Genomic DNA, 27064 nt, shown 5'->3' on the forward strand with positions numbered 1-27064 from the left:
ATATTTTCTAATAGAAACATTTACAACGTATACAGCTTAAAATATGTATATATCTATGCAAAGTTCAGTCCTCTTTCTGTTGATAATATATTGGAATAGATTTAGACCCTTTTGTGGTGTAATTGGATTTCAATATATAATGTATTCATCCTGTTAGAAAGATGCGTATGAATATAATGCTAATATAGATGTAATGCGTGCATTAAGGACGAAGGATATATTATATACACACACACACGCGTGTTCCTATGGGAATAGGTTTAGGGGGCTGAAGGGCAGGCTGGGGTTCCTATGTGTAGATATATATGTATAGTGAGGAGAATGGGGGAGGATGGTGCTGTTAGCGCATTGCACATTCTCTTTGATCCGGCGCTTCTTCGACCTGCAGATTAGCAGCGACGGCGATGACGCTCTGGGAATCAAACACCGGCCCGCTTCAATTACATATAACACACTCATTAAACACATATTGGATGGATGGAATATGCATGCACACTGACTGGCCCCGCCGCCACCGCCCTTGTGTTGATTAATCTTTCATCTGCTCTCATACTAAATACTAAATTTACACTCTGCCGACCATCCTATCTTCCCTATTATGTATCTTTTCACCAACATACTTTGACTGATATAGCAAAATGTATGTGTATTCTATTACTTTTACAAATATATTATCTGAACAACTTAAGTTCAATATGAAGGCAACGAATCATCGATTATATTCTTCTGTTATCACAAAAAAACATAAAATATATTCCAATATTTATAACTAAAAGGAATAACTACAAGATTTGACATCATATCCGGTAATAGCAGAATTATTTCGAATATCATAAATATATAAAAATAGCACGCTGTAAACGCATATACGTGACAGGAGAGAGTGAGCGAAAAAGGAAGGTAAATATACTTCGATGTCATTTCGGTAAATATACTGCACGGCCATTGTAATAACGTTGGCTGTCGTAAATTCGCAAGAATCCTCTCTCGTTTTGGAATACAGACAAAACCCACGCACAGAATCCGCTATCATTTTTTATCAATCCCGTTCCGCTGTTTTCATAAATATGTGGCGCGATTTAATCAAAAGGCGACGCTGTTACCGGAAACCGACTGAAATGTGGAGAATCTATCACTATCTTTTGAAAAATTCCCGTTTGTGCTCTGCAAATTGTAAACTAAATTTATATAATATATAAATATTAATTTCGGAGAACTGTAAATGCATTACAAAATAAATAACATATCTTTTCTTTTCTTTATTTCTGTAGTCTAAGGTAGTATAAAAACAAATTGTTAATTCAAATGTATAAATAAATACTTCGATGATTTTTTTATGCATGCTTAGAATCTACAATCATAACAATTGAGTCGTTCGCTACGAGGATGTGCCAGTGGCGCGTTGCGGATTTCCGTTGCCGACAGTTTTGGATGGTTTCATTACCAACTCTATCCACTTTATAAGCGGATACTTTAAGTTTTCATCAGATCAAGCACACATACACTTATATATACAGAGTCACACGCACACGCATATATAACTACACAAGAGAAAGAGATAAAAATAAAATGTAAATATATTAAGTGTGCGCCAACAATAAGTGCATTGCACTGACGACGAGTGAAACAGTTCTCCACCGTTCCTATTTCTTCCTTCCACATTTTATATAATCTTTATTAGCGATGAAGCTTTTATAGAGCCGTTAAAATTTCGTTAGGATTTAATTAAGACGTTTCGGAGTGTTTATGTCATAATTAAATTTAAACTGTTTGGATTCGTACGGAACTTCCTCCCTCATTTGCTTTTTTTCTAGCTTAAATTTGCTCTCCCAGTCTGCATATATATTTTAATTAAATTCCAATTAAACTATTTGTGTAGAAGAAACGTCTGGCGACGTATTTTTCCTTTTGTGCGTGGAAACAAGAAAAAAAAGAGCGCCAAATACAAACAAATTGTGGCGGAATAATTTAATGACGTCGACGCGCGGTAGATTCTATGGACATATCAATTGAGGTTCTCCCCCCACACGGGGCACAACCATTTAATCAAGTATTTAATATAATTATAGATGTCGAGTGGCAAGGTACGCCGGGTAAATCGCATTCCGAATTTCTTTTCACGTGTATGGACGTATTTTTTTTTAAATAATTAAGTGATAATCGTAGGGGTGTGTATAATTAAAGCCGGGGTGGACAGGTTTTAATAATTAACAAGGTAAATTAAAAAAACACATACACTTATACCTAAGAGTCGGGAGGAATTCTTTATGTAATTCGTACCGACGACGTCGCCGCTGCCGCCGCCTCCTCCTCTTGCGGACGGGTTAACGAGCGGCAAAGGGTTACGGAACTGATTATTAAAATAATGACATGTGAACTGGGACGGAACGGGACGTTGGGGCGGCTAATGATAGATAACCCATTCACTCGCTCATCTTATTTTAATGCACAGACTATATATTTAATCACGCACGAAATACCCTATAAGTTTACGTACTAAATGAAAACTGTTTAGTCGTTTGCAGTTAGTCGTTTTCCTGCAATCACTTTTCCCAAATCAATGGACAAATATTTCAAATCATGATTCATTTTAAACGGGATATAATTTCAATAAAAATGCGATAATACATTTATATTTTTGAAGATATTAATTGCAAATAAACTTATTTTCTTGGAACATGTTAATAAAATAAACTATCGAATGTATAGAAGATTGCGGACAATAAATCATTATGCGCGTTTATGCAAAATTAATATTATTACTTATTTATAAATTTATATTTCCACAATTTTACATTTAAGACTTTCTGCTAGACTTTATTTTAATAATAATAAAATTAAATGAAAAACAAACTGTAAAATATATTCTTGTTATTTTTTAGTTACAATTTATTTGTAATACGATCTTGTGTAGTACTAATTTAAATAGTATGAGAATTTCATGGAAATAATAATAGCTATGTTAAAATGGAACCAATCTCGAGAGTTTCGTTCTACACGATCCACGCATCGCTTTTTCGTTCCGTCTCTTGAATAAGAGTATATTATGTGGCCGGAAGATTTCTTCACAGCTTACGTTTTGTTGCTCTTAATTATATACCCAAGTAAAAGTGTGACGATAAACGAGACAGGTTCTGATGTGGTCGAGAGAGGAATTACTTTTTGTTGTTGTTTCTGATTCCTTAATCATATCTTTTTCTTTTCGTTGCAGCATTTTATTTTTCGGTTCGCGTTGTTTGGAGAAATTAGATGTACGAGATGACAAAATAGCATAGCAGTCCCAGCGAGAGACGAGTGAAACCGCGGACTGGCCCTCGGCTCGTTACTGTAACAAATTAGTTAAGGTTGCCGGTCGTAGTAAATTAGTCCCGACTCAAAGGAAGCAATTATCCTCCTCGTGGCGCACAACAGAGGACGGTTATGCATGTATTTAGGGGGTCATCTCATCTCGTTTCGTGAGTGTTAGTGTATGTATGTGTTTGTATGAGCGTGGTGAGATAATGATAAATCGCGTAACCCAAGAGTGGTTCTAAAAACGTGTTGTAATCCGCTGAATCATTGATAAGTTTGATCGGCTGATAAGTGCATTAAAAGCGCGCAGCGTAAATATTTAAGGGTTTGCAACCGCGCGCGCCCTCTTTAAGCCTCCCAAAAACCAGCACACATCATCTAATATGCATGATGCACTCACAATAAAGTCACTCTTTATATGTGCAAGTTAAACACAGATCTGCACTTCTTAAATTCAAATCTCCCGAATCGAGAATAAATGCATGAAAGTCGAAAAGCGTGGCGAGAATTAAGCTTGATCGATTTTAAAATCTTGTCGCTGGGAAATGAGGAATCGATAGCTAACGTCGGTATTTTTCGAATCGTCTTGAAAAGGTGATTCAATGGAGACTCATTTGTCAACGGGCAGCCGCAAGACAAATGTGGATAACGAGTGACGTTATATAACAGAAAAGACAATGTATCAGAAAATCGTCTTTGAATGGGCCGTATTGTATTGAAGGCGCGTTATCTTCTTGAAAGGCCCGACATATCGCCTGTCACAAGTCCTCTTCTCTCGCTTTGGTATATCAAATGCTCCAGTATTTCAGCGCAATTAACAATCTCCCTTTTATAATAAAACCTGGTCTCCAAATGATTTATCCTTATTACGAAGCGAATTGCATAAAAACAATGTGAAATATTGAATATGTCAACGCGGTATGAATAGAAATTTAATTAATTTGTATCTAAAAAAAAATATTGGTATTGGATAGCGCGTTGTGTAGTCTGCTACGTTTTTTTTCCAACGCTACGTCCCCAAACCAGATTTAAAATACTTGCTTTATTTTGCGCAATAATCCATTTTGTATGAATATTACAGTTTTCAATTATATATATTCGATATAAAGCAAAGAAATTTTATCTGTACAAAGGGCTCATCGTATCGGGATGCGTAACAGTGTTAAAGTCAAGGATATATGACACATTCATACTAATTAGAAGAGCACACACTTGCCCATCGTACTAATGAGTTGCGTGAGTTATCGCTCTATTGTGTTTATTCCTTGTTCTCTTTTTTACACACTCTGACGGCGGCCGTGGGAGGAACCGTGAAAAAGCTTCTCCGATCCTTCAGCAATTCTTGACTACTTTCGGGAGGGCTGACAATCAAATATTAATATTTGTTAATTAGTGGATGTGAAAATGAAGTGAGCGAAGAGGAGCATCGTTGCCGGTGTGCCATGGTAATAAGAAAAAGAACGAAGAAGTCAGATAAGTCTGAGTCCGAAAACTGGTTTTCCTCTAACGAACTGGCTGCGTGTCGTTGGCTGGCGTGTGTGTGATTGTGGCTTTGTGGTAATTGACAAAGTAAAGGCTCTGTAATCCTGTGAAGACAAACGATCTCGGTAATGAGCAAGGTCATTCATCAAGAAGACTTATCGCGCGTAGGAGCTTCTCCACTCAATTATCTACTGCGCTACAGTTTGCTGGGGAAACTCACAAATTAATAAATTTCATACGCGGACCACCCCAATGGACAAGACACATTAATCTAAGCACTCCTCCCGAAATTCGACGGCCAAATGCAACAGCCGTGAAATTTTATCTCGCCCATCGCTTATTTTAATTGCTCCTAATGCTTTGGCACGCTGTCAAAACGGTACCCGTTTATCCATTCGTCTCTCCTAAATTATTCCTCTTTACAAATAATAACCATAAATCCACAAAGATTTCTATTTTTCGCTTAGGATTTTCACCCATTACTCATTCCCATAACTAAAAACAAAACAAACACAAGAAAAATAAGACCGAAGCACAATCTATTTTCATTCTTTTCAAATAATAATTTTCTCGTTACGGAAAAGTCCAAAAAGTATTAATATGGTACTTTACTTAGATACTCATTAAATCGCTGATTGTATCTAAGATGTTCCCGCATTGTTTGTATTATTTGTGAAAGTCAAGCTCAAGTTCCGAGATTGCTTCATATGTGTGTGTTGTTTGTATGTGACATTTTATAAAGTCTAATTCCGATCTCATCCCATCATCATCCAACGCGCTTTGGTTTGTCTGTGAAAGAGGAAAAGAACAGCCGTCGCAACGAACGATCCGACCCTCGCGACCTAACCCAACCCGCATACATTATAACCAATTGAAATAACACTGAACTCTCACTCATATCTGCATACCAAATAACCCCAAATCAACTTGCATCAATGCATCATAACTCTAATCAATTTTAGCCTCATTCCATCCACACACATTCATATGCATCCGCAGCATACATTTGCTTTTCTTCGGCTGTTCTCGCAACATAAAACTATAAGAGCTAAATTAATGTAATCGTGTTGCGTTGCAGCGGTATTTATCGGGCGTCGACATACATCTTGCGAAAGTTGTAACAACTACAAAACCCGCTTTAATTGGTTATAATTTTTGTCCAGTCCTTAAATTTATAAAAAATATACGTTTTAATAATCTATTAAATACAATTATGTATAAAGAAATAATTATATTGTTGAGTAATTAGAGTATGTATAATAGTTGATTAAATGCCAGTTGGTGTGAAACATCAGAACAAATTGGGTGCGTATAATTTTAAGCATATTTTAATATCGATCCTAATTATTGTAATTAAATATAATCGCCGCATAAATAAGAAATTAGAATGCGTGCGAACGAAATTGCGTAATTGCGGACCCGAAGGGCGGTCTTTTATTATTCGTAAGTACCGGAAATTGTTTCGTATTTAGCGCGGAGGGATCATTCGATGTACTCTCGGTCTCGCTACTCGCTTCAAGTTTGATAACTTCTTGGTAGTAACTCGAAGCAGACAAGAGTCGAGCTTCTTCTGGGTGGCGCACACACCGACTATTTATAACATCAAAAGCTGCTCGTAAACCATTTATATAAATAATTGCTGCTCCGAGTATGTATGCGTGTGTATGCTTTGACCGATCGCTGTTAATTGCCTGTGAATTACGCCGGACGTGTCGCTCCACTATTTACACAAAACAGCGAACAAACCAAAAATGGATTCAAACAACTAGATTTTCCGAAAGATCAGTTATGCACGTTGAGTCGAAATCATCCAAGTCTTCAAGTTGAGCGCGCTTTTCCGAAAATGAGAGCGAAAGCGATCCAATTCCGTTGCGCTCGGCGCGCAGACAATTTAGATTTAATTAAACCTAGTTCAGAATTCAAACAAAGGCGAAAAGTTGAAGCCGTTGTTGTTTGTTTTCACTGCAACGGAATGCAACGAAAAATGAAACGTCTGTTGCTTCTTTTACTCCTTCTTGTTCGACAGAAATTTGAATAACGAAATTAGCAATTCAAATTCCAATTCGTAATTTCTGTCTTTCTCGTCGAATGTCTCCCTTTTTACACGAAGCTTTGAAATTCTTCTCGAAGAAAACTAAATCCGAAGGAAATCTTATCTATATATTTAAATACATCAACTGAAATAAATGCGTAAAACTTTGACATCTCCAATAATGTATGGTGGAACATTTAAACAGCGACGGAGACCGGTTTACTCCATCGTTCTTTTAATGCTTACTTAAGATTTGATCCGAGCTTATGGTTTGACAGATGAGTCGATGCTGTATAAAATTTCCGTTTCGTTTCAGCTTTAAAAAGAAACAAAACCCATGGGAACAGTCTTGGAAAATCGCTCGGTCACTTGCGTATATGGGTAGCAACAATAATGGGACAAATTATGAGCGCATTGAAAGGACCGCAAATGGGCGGGGGTTAAAGGGCGCTCGACGCGGAAATATTCCCCCTCAAATTTCGGGATTTATGTTGCGAGTTTATCGCACAATAGGCGGCCACTTATCGAACGATTTAATAAATATTATACACACACACTTGCGCACGCATGTGTATACATTTGTGAGTGTATGTGTAACTCAGCACCCCTCAATTATCATGCATCCCGTAGCCTTATTATGTAACATCAACTGGTCCATCGGGCCATTATATAAATATGGTGTAATGTTATTACATGCTAAAGGGGAATTTATAATCCGTAAAATTTGGTTGGCCGCAATTTGTGTTGGCTCGAGTGGTCGAGCACTAAAAAAAAAGAGAAATAAGAATATGAATATTAATATTAGGGTGAGAGACGGAGTGAAGAGGAAAAAAAAAATAAAACGCGTAAGAGGATTACATGTCCGAAAGAAGTAAAACCATTTTTATGGCTCCCAAGAAACGGTGACGTCCATTTTATACTCACTCGCGGAAAATTAACGTTGTATTAGCATTAAAGTCGCACGTTAACGAATAATTTTATGTGTGAAGTTGGTGGAAGATGTAAATGTTATCGATATGTGCGATGCATTAAAAAGTTCAACTTCGGCATTCCAGCAGTTCACTTTTTATTTCCGATCGCGTAGAAAATAAATAGAGGGAGGGAACACAGAAAGCGCAGAGTGAATGCATGAAAAAGTTGTTGCAATTTTACACTTTAAACAAGCCAAGTACAGTACACCAAGTACCATACGTAACAATTTACTTATTAGATATGTTGGTACTTTAAAACACGAATGAGAAAAAAACCTTAACCTTCAGTAAACTTTAAGCTATTCTCAACATAACACGAACTGAAGAATGTAGCGAGATATAAAATAAAGAGTTAATTAATGAACTTTTATACTCTCTTAATTAAAGATATTGTCGGGATCCGCATCTCTTAATAGAATGAAAGAGAAAAGAATTGTCCCGGGAAGACATTACAAAGAGCAGATACTTACATAATTACGGGCTTATGAAATAATTTACGTTTTAATTTTCCGCGTATAAAAGTAAAACAACAACAACAATAGAGAAGAAGAGCGAACGCAAATCCCAGATCGGTATCAGGCCAACAATGAACTTACTATTAAAACCTCTTTTCGCTCCCCCGAGATCACTATCTGGCAATGAACCTGAACGCACAGATCCGATCATTAGCGATTATTTACCCAACATAGTCGACTTCATATATTTTCCAACCCGATACGCTTTCTCAAAGCGGAAAAACCAAATGAGAAAAACAATAGCAAACATGTGCGATTTCAATTTTCGTTCTCCCCTGTGATTTATTTGTTTTCCTTTTCATTTTTATTCCTAAATATAAATTGTGTAATGGATTTTCGCGCCCTGCAAAAGCGCACACGGCAAAGTGGATTTCAGCATCTCTTTATGTTTAAGACACATTTCGCGCCGCTTGAATTGAAACAGAAAGCGAACGAAAAGTAAACTCTATATGTTCACACAGTTATACGCAAAGAGAATAAAAGAAAGAGAAAAATATGTACACATAAATAAATACAGCTTTGTATTTTAAAGGAGGAACAAATGGAAATATTTGAATAAATAATTATTATTATTTCAGTGACATTATTACATGCAAGATGTTTCCTAAACTGGAAAACGGAATGCCGAAACGAGTTGTTTCCATGTAATGCAGCTAATAAAAAATGCGTGGATAAACTGAGCGGAGCAGCAGCAGTAAAAGCTTTATCCCGAGGTTTTTCTAAAAACATTTCCATGGTTTTGTTTTCAGAGAGTGAATTGAATGCGAGCTCATTTCCTCTGCTGATTGTGTCTTGCATATTGTATGCGGTTCCACTTTGCATTGGAACAACGTTTCTGTTTCTCTCCCCGACTACACATTTTCTCTCCTAGCTGCGAAACTCTTCGTGCCAGCATATTTTCTTCGACGTTTTATTTATTTTTCATTGTTCTGTTATTCTTCTTCTTCTTTAATATGAGGATTACATCGAATGAGATATAAGGAAAAATTTAAAAAAAAACAAAGAAGGAAATACTAATGGCGAGAAATAAATATTTATCATCAATTCCAATTTTATATTTGGCTGCCTTTCTCCACCGAGACAGGTAATCAAAACTGTAAAATGATAAAGTGACGAGGAGGAATAATATTGTATGAGTGCAGGTAGAAAGAAAAGACCCTACTCGCAAGCAAACGCTGAGGGAGAACACGAAGGCCGTTTTTACAATGGCCCAGGTCAGAAAGCAACAGTAAAAGTTAAATTTATGCCCGTCGTTAATATTCAGTCAAAAGCAAATTGTAAATAGACTCTCCTTCGTCCACCAGAGGTTTTACAGGAATAACCATTAAAACGCAACAGCAGACACACTCACACACATATATTATCAAGCATGAAGAAAACCAAACTTTTTTAATGTATAATAAACATAGGATTAAATGCAAAGTTTCCGATGAAATGTAATTATGATTATACTGAATTTAATACAAATTTTCATACCAAATTATAAAAGCTCTGCAAAACCAATTAAATGTAAATATTTATATTAACTTTTAGTAATGTAATTAAACTTTTATTCACAATTTGATAATTAACACCAGCAAATATTTTGAATACCAACTAGGGCCGATTATAAACCCAATTAGTGTGATATGTTTCAAACAGAAGCAAAAGGAATAATTCTTTTAAGAGCATATATCAAACTGATAAAATATCAAATCAGGTGTGTCAAATTTCAGAGGATGTGCATGCGTGTTTATTTCTGTGTTTTTCGTTATGTAACCTCCTGATTCGTTGGCTCGCCGTCGCATAAGTGTATGTGAGTGTACGTTGTCTCGCGTGTCCGATGTATCTACATATTAAATTACAGAACCAGTAGCTATTTCGCCTGTCAGATTTGCTTGTGGTCATTAATATGCGTGAATAGCGCCAGTTTTTGTAGTAATTTTTTGATAACTCGCCCGTAGCCAGTCGGGTCACGTTCTTCTTTCTCTCCCATCCGTTTCGATTCGGGCCTGAAAACTGGACTCGATGTACGAAGCGAGAGGAGGAGACGGCAGAACCGCAGCAACATCTCGCTTCTCCGCCACCGCCGCCCCGCGTCTACCTTATTGTCACTTCCATTAATCACGACTCTTAATTAAATGCCTCGAAAACATGAACATTTTTAATTAAAAAAAGAAAGAAGAACACGAGAAGAACGGCAGTGAGAGACAGAGAGGAAGAACACGTTCGCCGGTCGAAACTTGACTATCATTTATAATTGATGGATCATAAGTTGTATCACGAAAATGCATTTTTCTTATCAAATCTGTAAATACATATATGTAGTAATTTAAATACGATATAAATCAAAGTCAAATAGTCCAGTTAATAAGGATGCGTGTTCGTTTCACGGACGAGCGCCTACTTTTTGACTTTTCCTCCCCTAATATAATAATACAATTCAACAAGTAAATATGATATTATAATCTAGGTTAGTTCGCTCTACCCCCTGCGACGAGGGAGCCGCAACACACAAAACGATAGCCCATTGTTGGCAGTTATGGTTACGAGCGATGTATGTAATATTATTTACTCGCAGCTTTAATTAATATCGCACAGCAGAATAGTTTTCAGAAATAAACAACTGCACACAATGGCACAAATGCGAAAACCCTCCCTGAAAATGATTTTAATTCTGCTTCTGTTGTTGTTGCTTGTGTGTGGATGCGAGTGAGTGTGTTTTTGTTCGGCCGCTGCCAGCCGCGAAAGTTTGCTGGCTCCAAAACGGACGCGAGTTTATTTTTATGTTGTGTATTGTATATGCCATATACACCGTCGGACAAAGAATCACAGATTAAAAAACAAAAACACGTATCTGTATATGCTGTCTTTTTGTTTCGCCTCCCCCATCAAAAGGAAATGCACGTTCGAGTTCCTAGAATTGAAATGGGAACGATGAATTCCCGATATTTAGTCAAGCTCCTCACTACTTTACAAATACTCTTCACCACTTTATACATTATTAATTAAACATTGAAATATAATCTATCTGTGTAATTAAATGAAGCTTAAATAAATTATATAAATACAAAGTGAGTATACGAAAAAATCAATTAATTATTTTTTATAAGTAATTTGAAATCAATTATTGGATGACATATCAAGAATAAATATAAATCTTTAGCGGATTTCTTGTCGCTACAGTATGGTAATGAGCACTAAATGTGGAATGAGTCAACGGCGAGAGATAAGTAGACTTATTTTAGGTGTTTTTGGACAAATATTATGTTATATTTATCGCGCCCCATTCGTTTATTCGTCTTTGTGTTTGTTTCGTTGCTGAGGACGACGGTTTGCGGCGGGTGCGCAAGTTTGTTGGCTCCGGTTCCGCGGCGTTTATTTTTGTGCAGTCGTAAAGACAATAAAAATAAAGGGGAAATGAAACGCTGATATTTCCAGAAGAAGACGATAGAGGAGGAGAAGAAGGAGGCGACGATGGCGGCAGAGGAGAAGTCGGAGATGAGGACGAAGCAGAAAAATAAAACGAGGATGATGAAGATGAAGTTTCAGGAGGATGGTAAAGTGATATTAATATGCGAATGAAAAGGGAAGAGTTATCGCGTTATTTATTTAAGGGGGGCGGCCGAAGGGGGACTATAACGGGGCCCCGAATATTAATTTATGTCCAGCTATAAAATACAACAAGCAAACCACATAAACGTGTAAAAACAGCTATAATCATGGGCAGCTAACAACCGCAGGATAAATAATCGGGCGAGAGAGCGAGAGATGAGATGATGAGGAGGAAAACCGGTCCAAGGAGTTTCGACCGGACCCTCTTCTTCTCTTTCTCAACGTGTGTGCATGTGTGTGTATGTTGTCTTGTGGATAACTAACTTAACCCAGCAATAACAACGCCAAGACAGAACAATTGAACCTCGTTTATAATTTCTAAACCATCCCTCCAGACATTACACACTCAATCTCTGTCTTTTTTTTCTAGGTAGACAAACTCTCACGCAGGTATATAATTTAAGCTAAACTCACTTACGAAATATAATTGATTTTCCTCATACACACAAACTTAAGAATCTTCACCAGTTTTTCATTCCTGTAATTATACTGTATTCATACCATGCAATATAAATGTGTATTCTAATGCAATTTATTTTTTTTTCACTAAATCGGAACCACAATATTTTATACATGCTTGATGATGAGAAACTGATGTTTGGTGCAGCTAGATTTTATTGAGCGTATCTCGTGAATGCCTTGTAAATAATTCAACCGTTTTTGGTCAAAAGATCATAAAATGAAGCATATAGGTAGAATACTCGCATATCCGGTTTATTTGTGAATATATAAAATAAATACCTTATAATTATGAATACCTAAAGTCATAAATATTATTAAAATACGTTTTAGTTAATTTCAATAGTTGTTTTATATATTATTGGTATTCTAAATATAATTATTCTTATATTTTTTAGCCCCTATCAATTTATAATTTTATGGTAGGTGTAGTTAATATTCATTAATGGTGGAGAATTAGCCGTAATGTATCTGGAATTTAATAGGTAATATGTAAAGTAATACGCGGGCTATAAATTACAAGAGTCTCTTTAATATGCTGCACAGTGTATATTGTATAAAATATGGTCTTATTTCGATTACAAACTTCTCAGTGCAAGGGAGCTAATGAAGGCAACTCGATTAAAATTTTAACTAAAGCGAAACGCAATTAGGAGTCAATTGCTAATTACGTGCAAATTTGCATATCATTCATACAGTTTCTCCCTTCGTTTTTGTCTACTTCTTCATCGACGCGACGCGCATTTATTTCCGGCGGTGGAGACGAAGAAGGAAGGCTGTGTGTAATTTGCACAAAACATTGGGCGTATTATTACAAGGATTAGCGACGCGCATCGCAGCTACAACAAACGACTTATGCTGTTGATTAGGTTAATTAATTAAGAAGGCGCGAGTGCTAATGGCCGAAGTGCGTGTGTGCATCGCTCAACAGATATTTCAAACATAATCAACACATGTTGCTCGGACCCGAAAACGTAATCCCTCTTTCCCTTCGAGGAATCAATTGTCAAATCGCATTAGCAGGTAGCTCGCACTAATTCTCTCTTTTCATTGCCTTAACTCTCTTCCACAAACCAACCATTCTTCTCTCGATTCCCAGTTGACACTTGTTCGACCCAACCTTTCTCACGGAATTCGGGCTTTGCACAACACCCACACAAAAGAACCCCTCTCGGAATCCTCGAGGGCCAATTGCACTCACGCATCCGCACGGCGGACCAACGAGAATTTCGTCCATCCTATTGCCCTCCTCATTGCTGGCTGGTTTTTATTTTCATCCTTTTCACATTTCTAATTGTAAAACCATATATGACGATATTACAATTACACGGCCGTACAGATCGCGTTTGCGGCTTTCATTCGAGTTTCTGGAATCGCACGTATATACAATTACGATTTCGAGAACTTATAAATAAATACGTAATGGCTCTGAATGGCCATTTAATTCTTAATTGCGTCGTATATATTCTTCCCTTCTTCATCAGAACAGTCGTGCGATGTGTCGAGGATGCGTAAGATATGCACCTCAGCGGAGATTGAAAAACAAAACAAAAAGAGCAAAGAAAACATAAGCATTGATACATAAGTACGGACTGTAACAATCACGATTTGAGTTAGCGGACCAGACTGGTCATGGGTTTTTGATCCGGTGGCGAAGAGCGGAAAGCATTTGGCCCGCTGGAGGCGAGCACCAGTAAGTATATAGGGATCTGTGATGATGATGGATGCTCGTCCCAGAGAAGAGAGGTTATAAACCATTCACCTTCGATGTGGATGCACGCCGCCGCTGAGAGTGAGACTGGTTCTCTTCTTCACCACCGCCAGCACCAATTTGGTTCAATGACATGGCCGAAAACGCAAAGAAAGAATAATAATGATGATAACGAAAACACATGTCCCAAAAATGGTAACCTAAAACACATTTACTCTTTTCGTCACACCCGCAGACCCCAGAAACATCCTAACTCTGTTTGTTTTATTTTATTGTTAAATTTAGAACTTCTGTTGATCGTTCGACATCCGGTTTAAAAACTACATCCCGAAAAGGCTGATCTTTGATTTTTATTACACAATTCAATTGAAAGGGAAAACATATTGAATTTGATATTAATTTTGATTTGTCAAACCACAAATTTATTGATTTTTCTGCTCAAATTAAATACAAACTTCAATATATCCAGGAGTAGAAGATATTAATTTAATTGTTTTGGATACTTTTTGTATATTTGCCACATTTTTTGGTTAAAACATCCTGTTTCGAGAACGAAAATTTACTGCAGGCGGCTGTGGTTAACTTTTTTTCCTTACTTTCCAATTATACTATAATCCATCTTGCACGAGAAATTAAACAGCAATTAGGAATGAAAGAGACGCCGCGAGGGCGTTCCGATGCCACAAATAGACGCCTAACTAAAATAGATCCGGGTGCGTGTGTCAAAACGTACTGACTGAAATCAAATATTTCTTTTCACGATTATGAAAAGAGCAGATGAATGAAATTGTCAGCAATACTCCTGTTCCTTTCTTTCCAGTTTTTTCTTTTTCTTTATCTAAGAGGGGTTCTGGAATGTCGCGTCAATGTTATGACATCCGGCCCTGATTACGGCACACTCACAAACACACACCCAGATCCAAGCAAGGTTGCGTGTGTACAAGCCCTGTTCATTGAGCCGTCTTTGTCAGGTTATTATTCGAGGGAAATTACGTCTAAACTAGATAATAAAGCCTCTCCGGCGTATATACCTGGGCCACTTCCTTCTTCGACAAATAAAAAAGAGAGAAAACACCCAGAGCCCTTTGGAGAAATTCGAGGAGGTGGACCCGGCTAGTCATCGCGCATCAAATCTCTTTCGTCAAGAAAGCTAATGCTGTCAGTAACAGCAAATATGTTTGATTAATTAATCAGCCGAGGAAACAAATATGCAAAATGCTATCTGGTAAATTAATGAGTGGAGACATCTTGGGACCAATTTAGTCTGATATCAAACGCAGCTGCGGGCGAAACAATTATTTCCAACGTCGTAAACAATATGTGTATGTGTGTCAAAGGAAGTCGCTCATTCCCTCATCCCATGTCTCTGCAACACACTCCCTACTCACTTGATTCGTACAAAAAACTAAGATTGTATTCTAAACTAAGATTGTACTTTCGAAGGAAATATTAAGTAGGTTCATTTGATATGTCATACTTCAGTTTCATGACAACTTTGGCGAGATGATTTATGAAGCAGTCGCAGATAATCTAGCAAGTTGTTGATTGGTAGTATCACGTAACATTGTTTGTGGTGCAAAGTATAGTAAATACTTAGTACTTCATTTGTTTGCCTCACTTGGATTTTGTAAAAGTTGACCGAAGCATAATAATCCAAGATAACCTTGGATCCTTATTATTATTTATGACGAGGAAGTGTTGTGCGGATTACAAATAAATACTACATTGCTCCGGACAATGGCTCTGGCTCGGCATCTATTATATGGCTCGCGTTTCGAGAGAGCCTCGTTGAGCGCCAGTTTAAGAATTGTTATATTGATTTTGGGAATGATTATAATTTTCACAGGTAGATGGGATGGCGAGGAGGAGTATGAGGATGAGGACGAGGAGGATGAAAAAAAAAAGAGGTGAGTTTCTCCATATATTCTCCCTCGTGCGTTAGTGAGTATATGTGTACGGCCTTCTCGGCCGAAATTAATTTACACAACCAGTTCTGTTCAGAGAAGAGGAGAGAACACTCTCTTTGTTTTAGGTTGGGCCGTTCTGTTTTGTTCTCTTCGCTTTTAAAACGGCTCTTGTTTATTATTTCCCTTGCGGACCAGAGAAAGAGACGCTGGCGACGCCGGCCCCATCGGATGCAGAGTATTTAACCGGTTGGCTGTGTGACAGGTGCCGTCTCTGTTGGTACCACTCTGTGCACCCGTGGTTCCGTCCTTGTTCCCAGTTAGCGAGGTTGCCATGTGCACGTCTCGCCCGCCTCTACTAAGCAGCTTGAAAACATAAGCCGACATAACTTATCATGAATTGGTTTCCTCGGTAGCGTGTTGAAGCTGACTCGCTATCATTTAAAGTTAAACATGAATGCTATAATACATACACACACACTAACACACGCGCACACACATACATGGCAGACACCTAGAGAAGCAGCTACAGCAGCAGCATCGTAGACTCGCTCTTGCGGAATAGCGAATACCGCCACTTTGAATAATTAACATTTGCAAGCGATTTGAATCAATTTCTGTAAATTTGATTAATTACATTTAAGCTATATTATCGCCAGCAAAAACGAATTCGTTGATATTGCACATATCGTATGGACGAAGTATCTTCCAATGATCAACAGCATACAATGCGACCTCGGTACCAATCCATTCTATCCTAGCGGATATGCATTAACAATAATTCCCACTTGTTATGGGGTTGTTGCTGTATAAACCACCTGACCCGAGTGCAGTCCTGGCAAGTCATGTTGGACAATGACCTCTGGAATGTGGTCCTCGTACTCCCTACATATACCCCACTCGCCCAATCCCATTCAAAGAGACACATAAAAAAAAACTACTACAGAGAGCGAAGAGACGAACAGCTCTACCTGAGCAAATGTTTACCCAACTTATCTATTTCCACCGCAAATCGCTGTATTTATACGAAACGTATTAGTCACACCGACCCTAACTAGCCGTTGGTCCAAGCATTCGCGCAGATTTTAACATCCCCATTAAGTGTGCAATTAAAAGAGTGGAGTATCTGCGCAGATTGAAAATGAGAAATCTGGAAGGATGCATTTGTTAAAAGCTCTACTCTTTGTGAACTAAATGGAAATTTTAATACCGGGTGGATAATGAGAATAGAGAAGAAACCAAAAACTAAATAGATGAGAACGTTGCACACTTGATTTACATTACATACAATGAATGTTGGATATTATCCCCCGAGTATTCAATTATCAGTGAGTGCGATGCATTAGCGCATGTCCCCGATCTTCATACAAGCACACACAGAGAGGGAGAGAATTGCATCAAAAAGCAAGCCAGGAAGTAGAAATGTTACCTACGCCTATTACGAGGCAGTCGAATCTATTTACTTTGGTTTAAATATTATTATAACTACCATCATCGAATGCAATACTTAAAATTAAATTGCTTACTTTAAAATAAATATTACAAAATTTATTCTGCGTTGTAATTTTCTACCTATTATATTTTTCGAAAATATCAGTCTATTAAAAGTGCTATAATTATATATTAATTATTAAGCGTGTAAACATTGTAGCACTATCATAGTAATTCAATGAAAATACAACATCATTAAACGTCTTGATTTTACAATTGAATTACCATATATTTATTACATCATAATTATTTTTTATAATTAATATATTTTGTAACGATAATTTAATATTGAATCTTTAGTGTTTGTGAAATGAAAAGTTTTTCTGCACAGGTAATTTTAAAAAAATCGTTATCTCTTAAATAAGCATAACTTTCTTTTCAAGGGCGGAAAGAATAAGGTCGATAGCCCTTTGGTTACAATTGGTGACTAATAAAGATTTTTTTTTAATTTTTATTACTTCAAAATTTAAAAAAATAATTTAATTACTAGAAAATATCTATTGACGTGTTTGTGTGAAGTTGAAGGCTATTACTGTGTTTTTGGATAAGATAAACTATTTTCGATTTGGACTAATTGGCTAATAAATTAGTGTTACACATTAATTTATTTTTCCGATAACAGCGATTAATTAACATTTTCAGCAAACTTTGGCACGAGAAAAGGATATTCGCAATGTTTCTCTATAGACAATTTGGATTCGACCGGTTCGGTACTGGAGAAATGCAGAAAATAATTGATTATTTTGAAATGCATGCGGCTGCTGATAGGTTGTTGAACTGGGTACGGGACCTTCGACCTTCCGTTTCGAAGTGTCCTGTGGATTCAAGATATTTTGTGAAAAAAAAGAGTGAATTGTGTGCCGAATGGAATCGAAGACGCAGAGAAACGGGAATGGACGCCGGTTAGTTATAAACTGAGCGCGACGGAGGAAATTATGCAGCATCCACGTTGTGGGTTAGGATAAATACATGCACATACACACACTAACACAAGTTACAATGGAGACATAGTCTCTCCCTTTCTGGCTCATCATTGGATGAGGAAAACAAGGCACTTGGATATGTGGCCGTGTATTACATACAAGGGGTTTGATATTGTACGCCGTAAGGGTAACGCACAAGTGGTCTGGGCTAACTAAGGCGGCTTTGGAGTGGTCGTGCCGTAAGTGAGTGAGTCCGCGACGTTCGCGAGTGTCTACTAATAAGCCGCAAGCTTTGCACATGACTTTGCACAACGAGATGGATAATAAGTGCATACACGTACACATCATAGAGGAACGACGTGGACGTCGTCGTCCAGGCTGCGATAAAAATGTTGTGAGATCGAGGCGATCTCTTTAGATCTGGAAACAGGAGACTTACCATTGACACGGGGATGGGTCCAGCCGCTCCGTTGGCGTAGCCGTAAGGGGACACGAGGTAGCCCATGTTGAATGAAGAGGTGTGCGCACTGGGCTCCACCTTGCCTGTAATAACATGCATCATTAGTTATGCGCCAAGACAACGTCATAAATTATAAACTACTTTTTTCTTTTCATTCCTTAAAATATATATCAACCACCATCTAATCACAACCTATAATACAAATCCATATTATACACACAGAGAACAACACAAATCATTCTTCACAATCATGTCTAAATCGTATAGATATATATCTCATAACCCCCAAAGGAAAACAGGATTTTTCTATAGAGGTCCATCTTTATCCTCCACTAACTTTCGATTCGTGTTAAGCTGTTACTATTACTACTAATAAAATAACGGATTAGAAAAAACCTTTCCCTAAATAACTGACTTATCCAAACTAACGTTAAATTCAACAAATATTTAAGGAAATTATTTATTTACATAAAGCTGACGTAACTTAGTATCAATAATTAAAAATTAAAACCTGCAAACAGCTGCAAAACCTTGATCTAGAACTAACAAACTGTAGCCGTTTCCAGAAAGGCGGCAATTCAAATTAATCGATAATCAGGATATGCATTTAAATCAGATTATTACAATATGTTCAATTATTCATGAATAGTGTAAACGTAAAAAACAAGAAACAACATTAGTGACCTTTATTAATACAATATTTACTTTAAACAAATGCGCTCTCTCCGTGAAGAATTATAAGTAGCCGCTACTTTCATGGCCTCATGCCTATGAGCAAATGCAAACGACAATGATGAATTGGATTACGTTCAATGAATACACTGCTTGCTTCTTATTATATTATCTCCCAAAAAAAGTAATAATGAAACCAAATGAAATAAAAACGCATACATATGTGAAAGTGTTATCGGAAAGAGGAATATGTTTCCCTGAGATAAGAGAATTCAATAAACAGTTGATAAATCGTCTGTGTAAAGTTTGGCAACCTTTTTTCATGTGTGAACCCAATAATATGGTGTGTATGAGCACTCTTTTTTTTTTGTATTCCTGATATGTATTTTGGTTGTTGCCCGCGAATCGTAGGAGTTGATGGCAAGACCTGAAAAATACGTTTTATGTTGCTTCGGGTTAACCTCCTCTCTCTTTCTTGCATGCACACTCACAAGTCTTCCGACGTTATATATGTTGGGCTCGAGAAGTGGCCAAGACATGCTGCTTTGAAGGTCGTCATGCCATGGTCGGCGTTCACTAGGTCGACCCCCGCCTCCCACTTGACCCCTTGTCCATTAACATTAGTTCGTTTCAAGAAAATATTCGAAAACAGTCATCCTCCAATTACCAAAATTATAAGAATTACTAGCAGTGCTGTAACACATTACCGGTTTTTCAGAAGCCGAGTCATAAATGTGACTGTAACTTTGATTAATAGTAATAATTATACAGTGTTTTATTCGAGATAGAATAACTGCCAATAAAGCGGTAACGCAGTACGCGATGCATTTTGTAGTCAGACCGATGATAGTGGAACTGAAGCGGCATGTATGTTTCTTATTATTACTAGTGTTAATAGTAACGTGTGTTACTATTAACATATTTTTTCTTAATTTAATAAATAAATCTAGCAATACAAAAAATCTAAAAAAATGCATTTTAAGCAATTTAAACAGTTTAAATACATAAATATTATGAATATGATATAAGTTGTCGTCAAAAGTTGTAAGAACATCTTAGGCAATTTATTAAATTAAAAATAAAAAATTATTGTGTTATAATATAATTAGAAAGAAAAACAAACATGTTAAACATCTGATATGGCTACTTGATCGGAACCGAATAAAACGTTTCGTAATAGTCCATGATTAATTGAAGAAAGATTACATAAACAGAAAATAAATAGAAACCGAAACGCCAACTGTGTTTACAAGGAGCCAAGTGAATGAAAATAATGAAGTGTATTAGCGGACATTGTTTATTTGCTTTTCGCATGTTACAGTGTATGTTTTTTTTTGTAGCAAAAATTAAATGGACGTGAATGAGAAGCAACAAAAATGAAAAAAAAAATAAAATAAATGATAATGGTTAACGCTTTTCGATTGTCATTTTCGAGCTGGCTCGGATGCCGCCGCCGCCGCCACATCGCTTCCACAACATTTACGCATTGATGGAACAAATTGGTTTAATAATTTTATATAACGTTTATCCAATTAGCGATACTCGAAATGATTTATTTTTATTCGACGCAACGTGCATACATGCATTTTCATATTTCACATAGTTTACAAATCGCTCGCGTTCATTTATTTACCTTCCTACAAAGCAAACAAATGTTTCTACATTTGTTATGTGCTATTTGTTTTGTTCATTTATTCCATAATTTAATAATCAGTGACGTAAAGAAGTGCAGTTAATGATATTATAATTTATATTCAGTTATTAATCATTATGTAATAAAGTTGATAGTTTACAACAATTGTCACTTAATTTATATTGCAAATAATTCATTAAACACGTAAAATTTAGTAAATATTATATAATATTATTCAATTATTCGAAAAAATGACTCGCTTAACGAACGACGTGAAATGCTTGTTAAGCGAGGTCCACTGTACTTATATATCTATTAATAAAAAGTTTGAAAATGTATGCTTCTATTATGAGTAATTTAATATGATAAATAATTAATATATTGGTATAGATATTATTTTTAAAGACAATTTCTAACAGTGTCGTCGTCTGTACACAGTAATGTTGCAGTCTTATAAATATTTTATTTTAATAGTTAATGACAAAATATGCATTGTTCACTGAAGTTTTAACAGCCACTACCTCCAATTAAGTCGAGAAGGTGTCGCACGCGGCTTCTACAATTATACAAAACTGAGATTGTCACGGCTCTCGGAAATAATAGGAGTGCTTCTATTATTCCCGAGCCCCGAAGGATTGGCCCTTTCATCAAATTTCTTCATTGAAGCATACGTTTTCAAATTACGATTCGTATTCTTACAAAAAAAAAATAGGAAAAACAGTTGCGCAAGTTTACAAAAAAAAAAGTTAACGCATATTTCGTTTTGCTTTGGATTTTACAATGTGTAAATTATAAGTTACTGGTTTACATTGTAAATGTATAATGCGTGTAATGAATATGCAATTTAGCCTGGAAACAAAATAATGGCATTAAAAATTGTGAAAGACGAAGATCGCTGTTGCTGTCTTTCGTGTTTTATCTTTCTCGAGACGTTGATAGGATTGCCAGAGAGAAGAGCGAGGAAGAAAGAATGAAAACAAGAGAGAGCTAATTGAAAGTGCAGTTTACTCGTCAGGCCGCATTTCATGAACAGACCGTAATCATAATATTTAGTTCATCAGGGATGCAGCATTTCCCCAGTTATTATTTATTTTATTTTCATCTCATCTCGCTCTTCTCCCTCTCTCTGCGTCTTCGTTTTACTCGGGGCACTCTTCCATATTATATTATATTACATTTTTTTCCTTCTCCTCCTCCTTTACCTGAGACTGACAAACTAGCCAAGTTATAAAATATAATTTATTAGGCGCACAGAAAACGTTTTACAACTCGGCAAGAATTTATACCTGACCGAAAGACGAATCTTCGTTCCCATTGCAACGGCGCATACATTATACACGAAATCTGTATACAAACAACGAGTGGATTTCCACTTATTTGGCGAAAGTTTTGATTTCCTCGAACGGTCTCGAAAATAGACTTCCTGTCATTAAACGAAATTACGTTTATTGAAACGAAAAAAAAAAGCGAACGGGAAGAATGGTTGAAGAAGAAACACCTGCAGCGATATCTAATCATCCCGACGATTTTCCCGTCCACACACCTAACAATTTGATTGCCAAAAAAAGAACTAGAAGGCAAAACGAAACGCATCACGGGAGATTAATCACCTGCAAGGTGATTCTAAGATACTTAAAGTCAGAATTATGTTTAGAGGAAAAGCATTAACTAAGAAACGTTTTATTCGTTTGCTCAATATGCACTTTATGAAATCGATTTAATTTTTACAATATGAAAGAAAAATTTTGCAATAATAATATTTCATTAATCTGGCAAAAGACTGCGATTACCGGTTTAAATATTAAAAAAAAAACTTTAAATCAACTTTTAAAGTTTAAATTGATGAATAAAACACTTTCCAAAATAAATAACTCCAACATGAAATGAATCTCTTTCATCTATTGCCAAACCAGATGTGCAGAAGAAGAGAGAAAAAGGCATACACACATTTTTACTCTCTATTTAAAATGCACCGCTTTCGTGGAAATAATAACCAAAAGTACAAAATAGTATGGTTAATAATGCACGTTTATTACTATAAGTTCTTAAGAATTAATAAATTAAAGTCTGTAAGAATTTGTAAATTGGTCGGCATTAAAAGTTTACGATTTTCCGGAAAGGATAAATTCGCATTAGATTTCAAGAGTAAAGTAATAAAACTTAAAGTACTGTTCTCTATGATTTTTTTTTTCGATGTAGATGATAAACTTATCATCTGTTATCGTTGGTGGTTGATAATTTTTAAGGCTTTATATTTAAATGTTTCATAAGACTTACCGAAAACTGGACTGTGATCTGGTCTAGTCGCATTTTTGCTAGCTGTATAATTTCCACCGGATTTTTCCTGCAAGAAGAATGGCTAGATTTAAATAAAAAATCTGTAGCTGGCTTTTTGGAAGGTGTGTGTAAGTTTTTTTTGTGTGGTCAAGAAGTGATGCTGTTTTATTTGATTTTGGAGGCAATGAAGCGTGCTGGCCGTGAGAACTGGGAAAAGTTGGGGAGTAAAAGGTATGTGATCTTCTGAGAGTGTTTGTGTACGTGTGTTTTGATGTGTAATGCGGGGAATTTAATGAAAGTAGGTTTGTTTTGATTTTGGATATGATGGTACCTCCGACTCGGTGAGGTCGATAAGGCTGCTCTTCTCTTCGGTGAGGTTCTCCGAGGACCTTTTCTCGTCCTCTCCGTCACCCTCGTCCTTGAACACCTTAACCTCATCGGTGCTGCCGAGATCATCTCCGCCACTGGACGAGACGTGTGGCATGGTTCACTCACGACGCGGCATCACAGCTCGCTACATGGCACGTTTTGCCCTTCACCACTCGCGCACTGCACGACAACACCACCGGGAATCCATCACGGCACGTGCTCTCGGACGGTCAGAGATTCTGGGGGCACACAGGTGTGAATGGCGCGCGGAACTCGCAACTTCGACTAGGTTCAAAAAACGGCGGGCGGCTGACGGCGAGGCGGGTGGCTGTGTCGGGCGGCTACGGCGGCTGCGGCGACTACACAAGCTCCACTCACTACTGCGGCCCGATGCGGCGCTCAAACGCTGCGTGCAACTTCTCTTGTCGGCCCGACCAATCACCGCTCGCTTTGATCTGCCGAGGCGGCTCGCAGTAATGGCAGCCGACACGACTGCGCACGACCATTGCCGACCCACCGATCATCATCCAACGCTACCAACAACATCACCAACACCACCTCCGTTGCCGTTGCGGATGCTACCCATGACGGCGATGACACCAGCATCAACAACATTAGCTCATCATCAACAATATCAACCAACGTTTTCCATCCTATAGCAGAGTGCGTCTTCCATCCCACTATCTACTTCTCCTTCTGGTAGTCTTCTACTCGCTGAGGATGACACCGACGCAGCAAGAAACAACAACTCATCGTCTATCAATATTTATTTACTATACACTAAACTATAATACATGTATTATTATCTAAGGCTCGGTTCAAAACAGTAAAACCACTCAACAGACGCAAAAAATATATTATCACTAAACTACAATATATATATATATAACACAGTGAGAAAGTTGCAATAAAATTAACTTCTTTCCATATTTGCTACTACTGATATCATAGTCATTACTCTGACGCTAACTTAAAAACCTTGACATCTATTACCAGAAGGTAATGTAATCATCGCTATAAAATGACAACAATATTCTTCAATATCTTCGTTGTGATCATCTGTTGTGTATTCGTTACTTTTATTTCTAATACTTATGATGAGGAATTTGTCCCAAACGTATATTGAGACTAATGAAACATATAAAAACTGTTTAGAATCATAGAATCAAATCTCCAACAAATTTGTAAACTTTTATATTTAAAATATAACCACAATAATGAATAAACAATTAAAAAGAAACCTCTTAGTGATAATATGTGATAATAATTAGTAATCCATTATGTAAAATTTCAAGTTATCTCAACTTGCCAGATTATTGTGGCAAATCATGGTTAATAAATATTAGTAACAATTATTGCAATAATCAAAACAACAATAAGGTAAATACATATATATAATTCCAATGATAAAACATTGCTATCGCTAGCCTATTGTCTATAAGTCTTCTCGTCAATATAAAATGTGATAAATGGAAACATCCATAATTTCTTAATTAATGGGTGTTTTAATAATTATTGTAAAAATCCTAGGTTTATTCCGTATTACATTTATGTATGTAATACGAAATAATCGGAAAAAAATGAAATTTAATAAATGTAAAATTTTCTTTAATGAGTTTATATTTTGCAAAAGTAAAACAAAGAAATACTCTTAAAGTTTTGCACTTTTTGCATCATATGAAGTAATACCAAAAGCGTTGGAAATCTTCAGATACGTTTCTGCCATCGATACGACTCGTGTACTCCGGGCAACAATAATAAACAGCAAACTTGACTCGACGCGTGAAAACTAATCAGAAATCATAACAATAAATCTACATTTGGCGCTTAACCGCACGAACCACGTGCTTAGAGCATTCATGAATGTTAAGAATAAACAATTATCATGCAACACGATTATTATTCTAGCGATAATAGTAAATAAATATTAAAATGTATATCAAAATAATTGAAATGATGTTCAGGTTTAATAGTAAACTATTCAGTAAGAAGGTATTGTAGTTTTATTGAATATTTCAATGATAAAATTAGCAGAATAATTATGATCGATGATTCGTTTACGTGGACTAAGACTAAGATTTGCAAATAATAATAAATAGACTCCGAGGCTACAATAATAAACAGCGAATTTCATTACTTTACGAACTACATAAAAAAACAGATAAGAAATTATAGCAATAAACTACATACTGACGTTCAAACGAAGCACGTGCTTAGAGCATCAATTCATTAAAGTAATATAGAAATAGTATACATTTTTGTTTACTATTTTTATTACAGGGATAATAATTTATATAACTAATTATTATCCTAAATTATTTATTTTTATCGGTAATTATTTATGAAATTTTAGCCTTTGGATTAGAACAACAATTAACTTTAAATCTATTAAAATAATCTTTTAATATTAATTAAATAAATCATTACGCAAATCGGGTTATGCCTCATATATTACGACTGATATGCGGTTTGTAATTGTGTTTAGTACTTCATTCTGACAGCTCAACTAACGTCTAGTTATTTATAAAGACCTTAACTTTGTAAGACACATCTCTGTGTCCATTCATTTTCAGCTATCTCTTTATATTGCATAGAATATTAGTCTCGCCAACCCTGGTATTCTTCAAGAATGTAACCCCCGTCATTATAATATACGCAATGGCCATTAAAATTATTTAACTTTCTTCCTCAATTGTATTCGTACTTATAATCAAGTGTATGAATTATTAGAATGAAAACAAATTCTAGATCTTTCGAGATTTTGTAAATAACGATCAACAAACAACAGCTTATTATTTATTAGACGTATAAGTATTCAAATTCTGAAAAGACTTAATCCGGTCCTGCAACAAAGCGTCCTGAGACGTGAGACGAAGCGAGAAAATTCCTACCATTGAGATGCTCTGTTACCGAACTATTAATTAGCGACGCAATTAATAAACATAAACGCGATTCATTCCGTGCGGCCACTAAACTTCGTTCAATTTACAACTCGTTTACAACTTTTGCGGTTCCATCAATGTCGTTATATAAACATCATATTTCATTTCACATAACCATTTCCATGGCGACACTTCGATAACTTCGTATATCCAAGAGACTTACATCATGCAATTATTTTATTTGGAATAATTAGAGTAATTTATTAAATAAATGATATAATATTTCCATTAAAACATTGAGTTATTCTGTTCTAATTACTAAGATGTCATGTAAATCAGGAAGAATAAAAAATGTACACTCGATTCCTATCATTATTTAAATTTACTTTAAGACCGTG

General features: G+C 36.3%; 1 protein-coding gene across 9 annotated transcripts in view; it reads right to left on the bottom strand.

Moving 5' to 3' along the window:
- Positions 1-24159, bottom strand: part of LOC108564096 (protein pangolin, isoforms A/H/I/S) — a 72197-nt gene extending 48038 nt beyond the window's left edge. For 2 of the 9 annotated variants that reach the window (XM_017923014.1, XM_017923015.1), the window contains exons 1-3: positions 23747-24158; positions 23416-23497; positions 18813-18916 (exon numbers count right to left, since the gene is read on the bottom strand). In XM_017923014.1, coding sequence (XP_017778503.1) covers positions 18813-18916; positions 23416-23497; positions 23747-23899 — 339 coding nt within the window. In that variant the 5' untranslated portion in view covers positions 23900-24158. Of the gene's footprint in view, positions 1-18812; positions 18917-23415; positions 23498-23746 lie in introns of all 9 variants that reach the window. The other 7 variants (XM_017923007.1, XM_017923009.1, XM_017923006.1 and 4 more) reach the window with 7 other exon arrangements.
- Between the last annotated feature and the right edge of the window lie 2905 nt (positions 24160-27064).

This window comes from Nicrophorus vespilloides, unplaced genomic scaffold (genome assembly GCF_001412225.1).
Source record: "Nicrophorus vespilloides isolate i.1.1-1 unplaced genomic scaffold, Nicve_v1.0, whole genome shotgun sequence".
Lineage (NCBI taxonomy): Eukaryota > Metazoa > Arthropoda > Insecta > Coleoptera > Silphidae > Nicrophorus > Nicrophorus vespilloides.